General features: G+C 44.1%; 1 protein-coding gene across 1 annotated transcript in view; it reads left to right on the top strand.

Moving 5' to 3' along the window:
* LOC128688256 (beta-1 adrenergic receptor) overlaps positions 1-8,005 on the top strand; it is a 203,934-nt gene extending 195,929 nt beyond the window's left edge. Inside the window, exon 5 of the mRNA XM_053775969.2 lies at positions 6,329-8,005. Within this exon, the coding sequence (XP_053631944.1) occupies positions 6,329-7,692 (1,364 nt within the window). The 3' untranslated portion in view covers positions 7,693-8,005. The remainder of the gene's footprint in view (positions 1-6,328) is intronic.
* The last annotated feature ends 2,189 nt before the right edge of the window (positions 8,006-10,194 follow it).

Here is a 10,194-nt window from a genome sequence, read left to right as displayed (position 1 = left end):
TATGTGAATGTATGTGTGTGTACATTATATATATATATATATATATATATATATATATATATATATATATATATATATATATATATATATATATATATATATATATAATATACATATATATATATATATATATATATATATATATATATATATATATATATATATATATATATATATAATATACATATATATATATATATATATATATATATATATATATATATATATATATATATATAATATACATATATATATATATATATATATATATATATATATATATATATATATATATATATATATATATATATATATACATGTGTGTGTGTGTCAAGTGAGCGTGAATCATGAAGTCTTCGAAACAGTCGATTGATTATGTCATAAGTGTTATTTTTAAAAGCAAATGAGTTTGTCTTATCGACGGATAATGAACGAGTGGGCGATACTTCAGGTGTACACACCCGATACACACACATACACACACACACACAAACATACATATTTGAGTATCCAGCAACAGTTTGGAACCCACACCTGGTCAAACACGTCAAGAACTTAGGGAAAGTGCAAACATTTGCAACATGACTAGTCCTGGAGCTAAGGGGTGTGTTCTGCGAGAAGAGAATAAGGAAAATCGACCTGACGACAATGAAGGACAGGAGGGATGGGGGGGGGACATGATAACGACATTTAAAATACTGAGGAGAATTGACAAGGTGGACAGACAAGATGTTTCAGAGATGGGACCCAATAACAAGGGGTCACAACTGGAAGTTGAAGTGAAGAGACGGGGCCAGGAGCTATGACTCGATCTATACAACCACAATTAAGTGAGTACATACACACACACACACAAGCAGAAACCACTAAATAAGAATAACCAAGAAAGTCGTCCCTCTCTCGCTTCACGTAGGTACTGTTTAAGAACGCACCGCACTAGGTGACTTACTTGCTTCTTAAAGCCACAATACCTATATTCCTAGCCCACATTTCACTGACAACAGGTGCACGTAGTCAATAATCCACCGGGATATTATTTAAATTATAATAAACAATATTCCTAATGCGACATTAATTCACTTATAATCCTTTTTACACTGGATTTGAATACAAACAATAGGGGATTTAGTTCAGTGAATGGATCGGCTTAAAACCTTGACGTGAGCAAAGAGAGCAGTGGAAACCTCGCCTTTCCTCATGCTATATTTATTTCGCTATATTTTTAGTTTCAGTGTTTTTTTTCAGTTTGACCTCAATAAAATGTATTATACGTTTTTCATGAAATAACGTGTTGCAACGTGCGCTTTTACTGAGGATAAAGTTATTGAAATTCATTGTGTTATGTTTTGATAAAGCTCTCCACTGAGAGCTTTATAATGAAGTTATTGTTATTTGTTTGACTCAGTTTTTATTCATTTTCACTGAAGTGTTTTCAAAGTTCTTGTGTTAAGTAGTTAGTTAACTCTAAGTAGGGAATGTAGCGAGACAGCCTAGAGAGTGTTTGAAGATAGAGACATCAAGTAGGGAAAGTGACAGAGTACAGGCAGGGGAAATGACAGAGTACAGGCAGGGGAAATGACAGAGTACAGGCAGGGGAAATGACAGAGTACAGGCAGGGGAAATGACAGAGTACAGGCAGGGGAAATGACAGAGTACAGGCAGGGGAAATGACAGAGTACAGGCAGGGGAAATGACAGAGTACAGGCAGGGGAAATGACAGAGTACAGGCAGGGGAAATGACAGAGTACAGGCAGGGGAAATGACAGAGTACAGGCAGGGGAAATGACAGAGTACAGGCAGGGGAAATGACAGAGTACAGGCAGGAGAAATGAGAGAGTACAGGCAGGGGAAATGACAGAGTACAGGCAGGGGAAATGCCAGAGTACAGGCAGGAGAAATGACAGAGTACAGGCAGGGAAAATGACAGAGTACAGGCAGGGGAAATGACAGAGTACAGGCAGGGGAAATGACAGAGTACATGCAGGGGAAATGACAGAGTACAGGCAGGGGAAATGACAGAGTACAGGCAGGAGAAATGACAGAGTACAGGCAGGGGAAATGACAGAGTACAGACAGGGGAAATGACAGAGTACAGGCAGGGGAAATGACAGAGTACAGGCAGGGGAAATGACAGAGCACAGGCAGGTGAAATGACAGAGGTGAAGTAACAGAGTACAGGAAAGTGAAATGACGGAGTACAGGAAAGCGAAATGACGGAGTACAGACAGGTTAAATGACAGAGTGGAAATATAAACACAAATGCAGTATAATGTGATCCTTTATTGACAACGTTTCACCCACACAGTTGGCTTTTTCAAGTCACACACGGATCTACCTGGGGTTGGAAGGTACGAGGGTATTTATAGGCATGTTCAGAATGTTGAGGTCTGGTGGAGAATGCTGCATCTGATGATCTACCGGGTGGGGTTATAGAGTCTTGGGTAGCTTGGCAGGGGTATTGGACAAGTTGTGAGTAGACCTTCTGCAGTGTTCTATGTTCTTATGTGGGATAGCGATGAAGAAGTTTCTTGGTGAGTGGTTCAGCTATGTTATAGAAGCCATTGTTCTGGTTGAAATTGCTGGTTGTAGAGATGAGCGATGATTCCAGGATTCTTCTATATTGAGTGTTGTCTTCTGTGGCTATAAGTCTTGAGTTTCTGTAGTTAATTAAATGGTTGTGTGAATTGCGATGTTGTACACAGGCATTCCTTGTATCGTCAGTCCTGCTTGCATATTGGTGTTCTGAAATACGTGTTTGGAGGTCTCTTGATGTTTCGCCCACATATAATTTGTTGCAGTCATTACAAGGGATTATGTATACCCCTGCAGAGGATGGAGGCTTGTCCTGTCTACTACTGGTGATGTCCTTGATGGCCGTGGTTGTGGAGGTAGATACTTGGAATGATGTTTTCGCAAAGATGTTGGAAACATGTTTGGCAATGGAGTTGGTTGGGAGGACTATGTATCTCTTCTCGGCAGTTTCTTCTCTGGGTGTGTTGAAGATGTTTAATGCCCGCCGTCTGCAGTCTCTGATGAAGTGACGAGGATAGTGGAGTTTAGAAAATACTTGTTCAATTATAGTGCATTCTTCCTCAAGGAACTCATTGCTGCAGATTCTGAGTGCACGTAGGAAGAAGCCTATAATTACACCACGTTTAGTTTTGGTGTCGTGGTGAGAGTAGAAGTGGAGAAGATCGTTTTGGTTGGTGGGTTTTCGATAGACTTTAAAACGAAGTTCGTGGTCAGCTTTGCAGAGCAGAACATCAAGGAAAGGAAGAGTGTTGTCGACTTCTTCTTCAAGTGTGAACTGGATTGAAGGCTCGACCTGGTTGAGCTTGGCTTGGAGAGCTTGAACGTTGAAGCGTTTAGGAGTTATGAGGAGAATGTCGTCAACATAACGGAGCCAGGTGACAGACGAAGGAATAATGGTGGAGAAACGTTCGGCTTCTAGATGTTCCATGTATAGGTTCGCCAGGACTGCACTGAGTGGCGAACCCATGGGTAGTCCAAAAGTCTGCTGAAAGAGGTGATTTTCGAAAGAGAAACACGTAAAGCCAACACATAGTTCAACAAGGTCGATGAAATCGCTGGCTGGAATGGGAAGATCTCCCCATAGTCCTCCCAACCAACTCCATTGCCAAACATGTTTCCAACATCTTTGCGAAAACATCATTCCAAGTATCTACCTCCACAACCACGACCATCAAGGACATCACCAGTAGTAGACAGGACAAGCCTCCATCCTCTGCAGGGGTATACATAATCCCTTGTAATGACTGCAACAAATTATATGTGGGCGAAACATCAAGAGACCTCCAAACACGTATTTCAGAACACCAATATGCAAGCAGGACTGACGATACAAGGAATGCCTGTGTACAACATCGCAATTCACACAACCATTTAATTAACTACAGAAACTCAAGACTTATAGCCACAGAAAACAACACTCAATACAGAAGAATCCTGGAATCATCGCTCATCTCTACAACCAGCAATTTCAACCAGAACAATGGCTTCTATAACATAGCTGAACCACTCGCCAAGAAACTTCTTCATCGCTATCCCACATAAGAACATAGAACACTGCAGAAGGTCTACTCACAACTTGTCCAATACCCCTGCCAAGCTACCCAAGACTCTATAACCCCACCCGGTAGATCATCAGATGCAGCATTCTCCACCTGACCTCAACATTCTGAACATGCCTATAAATACCCTCGTACCTTCCAACCCCAGGTAGATCCGTGTGTGACTTGAAAAAGCCAACTGTGTGGGTGAAACGTTGTCAATAAAGGATCACATTATACTGCATTTGTGTTTATATTTCCATTGTGTCGGTATTTTATACCATTTATTTCCTAAATGACAGAGTACAGGAAGGTGATATGATAGGCTGCCCACAGGTGACATGACAGGCTACTGACAGGTGATATGACAGGCTACTGACAGATGATATAACAAGCTACTGACACGCGATATAACAGGCTACTGACAGGCAATATGACAGGCTACTAACAGGCAATATAACAGGCTACTGACAGCCAATATGACAGGCTACTGACAGGCAATATGACAGGCTACTGACAGGCAATATGACAGGCTACTGACAAGTGTGTGGTGGCCGGAGAGAAACTTAGCTATAAGGAGGACTCTAACTCTCTCTTAAACGGTGGTAGGCTTGTGACCCGCCCACCGTCCGCCCACTACTCGCTCACCACCCAGCTACAGTCAGTGTATCACGCTCTCAACCACCCGTGATCCACAATCATTACTGAGAGTTTGCGCATGTACTTGCTAATTGTATCACTGTGTTAATTCTACAACAAGAGACATTTCTCTCACTTGATTTTACATGTCTTAGTTACAGATTTCATCATGACCTAACTTAACCTAACTTAATCAGCAGTCAACGCAGCTCGACATCGGCTTCAGAAATCGCTCTCATAAATTTCCGAAAGTTTTAAGGAATAATTGCTATCATGTGATCTTAATACGTTCATTATCGTGGCAAGTATTATAAATATGAGTGCGTTGTACCTCCAAGGTAAACACTGGTGGTTCAGGCTGCGTTGTACCTCCAGAGTAACCACTGGTGGTTCAGGCTGCGTTGTACCTCCAGAGTAATCACTGGTGGTTCAGGCTGCGTTGTACCTCCAGGGTAAACACTGGTGGTTCAAGCTGTGTTGTACCTCCAGAGTAATCACTGGTGGTTCAGGCTGCGTTGTACCTCCAAGGTAAACACTGGTGGTTAAAGCTGCGTTGTACCTCCAAGGTAAACACTGGTGGTTCAAGCTGCGTTGTAAATCCAGAGTAATCGCTGGTGGTTCAGGCTGCGTTGTACCTCCAGGGTAACCACTGGTGGTTCAGGCTGCGTTGTACCTCCAGGGTAACCACTGGTGGTTCAGGCTGCGTTGTACCTCCAGGGTAACCACTGGTGGTTCAGGCTGCGTTGTACCTCCAGGGTAAACACTGGTGGTTCAAGCTGCGTTGTACCTCCAGAGTAATCACTGGTGGTTCAGGCTGCGTTGCAAATCCAGAGTAATTACTGGTGGTTCAGGCTGCGTTGTACCTCCAGAGTAATTACTGGTGGTTCAGGCTGCGTTGTACCTCCAGGGTAACCACTGGTGTTTCAGGCTGCGTTGTACCTCCAGGGTAATTACTAATGGCTCAGGTTTACAAAGTGCAGCTCAGCTGTGTGAGGCGAGGTTTTCTGATGGTATCGGTCAACTGCCTTTACTCACGATGTCGGCTGGGTGATCCACACGGTTTTAAGTTAGGCTGGATTAGTTGAAATTAAAGTTAAGTTAACTTACATTGAGGTCTGGTTAAGTTAGGTAAATTTAAATTGAAGTTCAGTTAGGTTTTGGCTAGATTAGAATAGGTTAGTTTAGGTTAGGTTAGATTACTTAAATAATAAATTGCTATACACTATATAGAGAAATTAAGACCTTAAATTTTTCACCGATACTCGTCAGATGTTGTCCACTTCTCATGCAAGAGTCAGCTTCTCCCTACTGATGCTAATGCATGTCTTAAACTCCATTTTTTTCGTGAAGACAATAAATTTCTGGATGTGCCATACTCACCCCACGAGACAGTGACATAAATTCACAGACATTTGAAAAATATTTTTTTAAACTAACTCATATAACCGCCAAATTATATTTCTAGTAGCATCAAAAAAAATTATGTTCCACATAAGAATGAGAGTGCTGCCTTCCACGCTCTCTTATATAGTTAAAAGTAGTTAAAAATCGGCTTTGATATATATAAACCTGCCAATTAACGTTGTAAAAATCTGACAAGTGTCTTTTCTTTTTCTTAGGTCAGGACGTGGTATCACTCGTGCCCATCACGTTCGGGCTGTACTACGCGGTGCTTCTGGCGCTGTGTGGGTTTCTGGTGCCGCTGTTGGTACTGTGCTGGATCTATGTGCGTATGTACCGCGCGGCGCGGCGCAACTCCGCCCGCACACGGCGCCACAGCGTGTGCCACAACCCCGCGGAGATCATCGTCCCGGACTGCCCCTCCACCCCAGACTCCGGCAACCATAACTCCGTCAGGTGCAAGTCTCGTCCACCTCGCCGCCGCTCTGCTAATATCAGTTTCTCCTCGCTCTTCTTCCGCGAAGAAGGACGGGCAGTCAAGACAGCTGTCATCGTTATTGCCTCCTTTGTGACGTCGTGGCTGCCATATTTTATTTTTAAAATATTCGAAGCCGGGGGATGGACGAGGGACATACCTTACGTGGACGAGGTAGTGACGTACATAGCACTGTCTTCCTCCTGCACGAGTCCTTTCATTTACGTCTATCGTAATGAGACAGCAAGTAAAGAGGTGCTGAAGATAGTATGCTGGTGGCGGCCACCTAGCCCAGCCTCGCCCACTTTCTCCCGCTCTTCTCATCATCCCAAGATGGGCAACGGTCACACAACTACCCCCGTGAGGATCATTGAGCCAGACACCGCATCGCTGTACAGTTACGCTGCCGAGTGCGGCACTTGTGGCCACAACCAGCTGGTGTGTTCGCTCAGGAACGGGCGACCTGTGACCTCCCCGCTGCCGCCGGACAAGAGGAGAGCTTCGAGTCCCCGCCGCGAGAGTACAGTGTCCTTCAAGTTGACGCCGATGGATCGGCCCGCGTCCAGGTGCCGTCAGTGTTTACGTCAGGATTCTGCTTCCTCTGCGTCTTCCGACGACCCTTTACTGAGCGACTGTTATCGCCATCACCGCCCCTCCAACCCTTCAGTCAGATGGACCCGGCCCAGAATGTCCAACGGCTCAGTGACAACCAGAAGCGACTCTCTGGCCTCCACGAACTCCTCGGTGCTCAGCGCCGGAATCCAGCGGTGGCCCATTAGACGTTACTCAACAGTATCCACCGACAGCGGCGGGACCATCACGCGTCGCAGCGCTCACGAAGAGCCCGAGGAAGACGGAGTGTCTGCGCGTCTCCATCCTCCTGGTGGCCAACGCTCTCTCTTCCTGGAGAGTGAAGAAGATAGTTATGATGCCGGCAATAACCAGCCCGAGATTCACGGATATGCTAACCCTTTCAGGCACCCTCGTCTGAGCCACCGGCAGGAGTCTGTGGGCTCCTCGGTCAGGTTTATTTGGGAGATTGACGAAGGCGACGGTCCTGACGATGACACTGCGGAGGGAGAAGCTCGGGAAGCACCTCCCAGGTGACCTCTGGCCAGGTCACCTTCCCTTATGAACCTAGCCGGAGCCTGCCGGAGGGATGACCCGGACGACTCTCCCAGCAAGGTTATCAACTGGAGACTCTCAGTCTGACTCCCAGTACGGCCATTAACTGGAAGTTCAGTTTTTGCCTCAACTGAGCTGATGGGAAGCAATGGCGGATGTGAACATTTCCTCTGTGGTATCAAACCTTAGTAGCCTCACTCATTATTACCTTTATATGTATTTTTTAACCAAATATGTTCAAACAATATATATGTGTATGCCTCAAGTTAAAAAAAAAAAGAAAGATTAATTCGGAGTTTGAGAACAGGGCGAAAAACTGCTTCAATTCTTCAAAGAAACTCAATAAATCCGAGGAAATAGAATCAATTCCCAGTGCGCTGAAACCCAGAGGTGCATTTTCACAAACCTAACTATAAAGTGGACCACTGATGATCACGGGAGCCCAACGAGTGGGAAACTTGCTGGACCAGGAGACTCTTTCATATGCCGTGTAGTATGATCTCTTTACCTCTAGGTTATTAGAGACTTGCAGGTGTGCTTAGTAAATATTCCTTGACGATTGGTTGAGGGAAATAATGGATGGTATGCCACGCTGGTTCACTAGCACTGTCATACAGCGTCAGGTGAACCGGCACAGTGCCATACATATCACAGAGCGCATCTCCTGAGTATAAGAACCAGTGCTGTCATACATATCACAGAGTGCATCTCCGGGTGTATGAATCGACCCAAATTTACCAGCTACTACAAATCATGTAGTAACGTTGCGGGGACTAGCATGCTCTGTTAAGTGTACAGGCAGGTGGTACTCTACAGGTGATGTGCTCTGTCTGGTGTACAAAGAGGAGGCAGGAAGGTAACATGCTCAAGGTGACACGCACCAACACAGTATCTTATAGGCGTCGACACAGTGTGATACGAGGTTAACTTGTGATACCCTTCAGGAATAAAATTCTGTGGTAAGAGGTGGAGAAGTGAGTTGACGTTACAGTTCGTCAATTACTTGAACACAGGATGATATCATGTTATGTGCGTTGACTTGTCCACCTCCGATTTCTCTACAAGGGCAGATGGGGAGAGGTTGTAGCGTCGCCTCCTGCTGAGGTAAGCTCTAGGAAGCTTTCCGCTATCACCCTAGACAGACTGCGTCATCAGCATCACAGTAACTTAGAGTCGAGAAGAGGTCACAGGCTCATTAAATGCCGGCAACAGTAACTTAGATTCTCTAAGGGCAATGTTGCATGGCAGGAGACTTGACGTAGAGCAAACCTTCATTGTAGAAACCTTTTCCCTCTGAGTAAAGCTTGACCAAGCTCTACAGTAAATGCTCCAATGCAAATCTGGGCAAGACCTGCGACCTCAGCAGTCCACCTACGGCACAGCGCCCAGACCCTCTCCTACAACTGCCTAGTGTGTCACATAACCCCTCGCCTCTTCCCACCAAAACACTAACCCCATCGACCAACCTTACCTGTGTGATATTCCATGCCTCCTGTTCGTAACACCAAGAATACTGCGGTCTGACGAAGATCGCAGCACGCTTCCCGTACGCAGTGTATGTCGTTCTGTTATCACTTACGCTAGTCTGTTCATTTGGCTACGTTGTATAACTACTTGATAGCAGGAACATCGTTATTGATCACAACTGTGTTGTGTTGCAGATGCCAAAGTATCATAAAAAATATATACATACACACATATGTACCAATACAAAACAGAAATACACATGTTCATTATTACATTTCAACACACACACACATATTGTATATATATATATATATATATATATATATATATATATATATATATATATATATAAACTCCACGATTTAAGACACCTTCAAAGAGAAGCGGTACAAAAAAGAACCAGACTGGGTTATGCTAGAGAGGTGGGCCGGGCAGACCCTCGCCTTCTACCTTCCTTACTCATCAATAAACAGTATTTTCTCTACATGTGTTTCTCTCTCCCTTCCCAAAAGAATCTCCGTGTATATTTATTCGTAAAAAAAATGAAGGAAATGGAAGAGAGAAAGAATTTATTGCTTTAAGCTAAATATTTTTATTTAAGAAGCCTCGACGTGCTTGTTGACGTTATCTAGTGGTGGTAATAGTGGTTATCTGGTGATAGTGGTGGTAGTTATCTGGTGATAGTGTTGGCAGCATTATCTGGTGATAGTGATGCTGGTAGTAGTAGTTACCTGGTAATAGTGGTGGTAGTAGTGGTTATCTGGTGATAGTGGTGGTAGTAGTAGTAGATATCTGGTTATAGTGGTGGTCGTAGTAGTTATCTGGTAATATATGTGCTAGTAGTAGTAGATATCTGGTGATAGTGGTGGTAGCAGTAGTAGTTATCTGGTGATAGTGGTGGTAGCAATAGCAACTATCTGGTGATAGTAGTGGTACTAGTAGTAGCAGCTATCAAGAGACAGCGGTTGTAGCAGCTATATGGTAATAGTTATGGTAGCAATAGCACCAATCTTGTGA

The sequence above is a fragment of the Cherax quadricarinatus genome, chromosome 19 (genome assembly GCF_038502225.1).
Source record: "Cherax quadricarinatus isolate ZL_2023a chromosome 19, ASM3850222v1, whole genome shotgun sequence".
Lineage (NCBI taxonomy): Eukaryota > Metazoa > Arthropoda > Malacostraca > Decapoda > Parastacidae > Cherax > Cherax quadricarinatus.
Note: the sequence above shows the minus strand (reverse complement) of the source record. Positions and strands in the feature narration are given on the sequence as shown.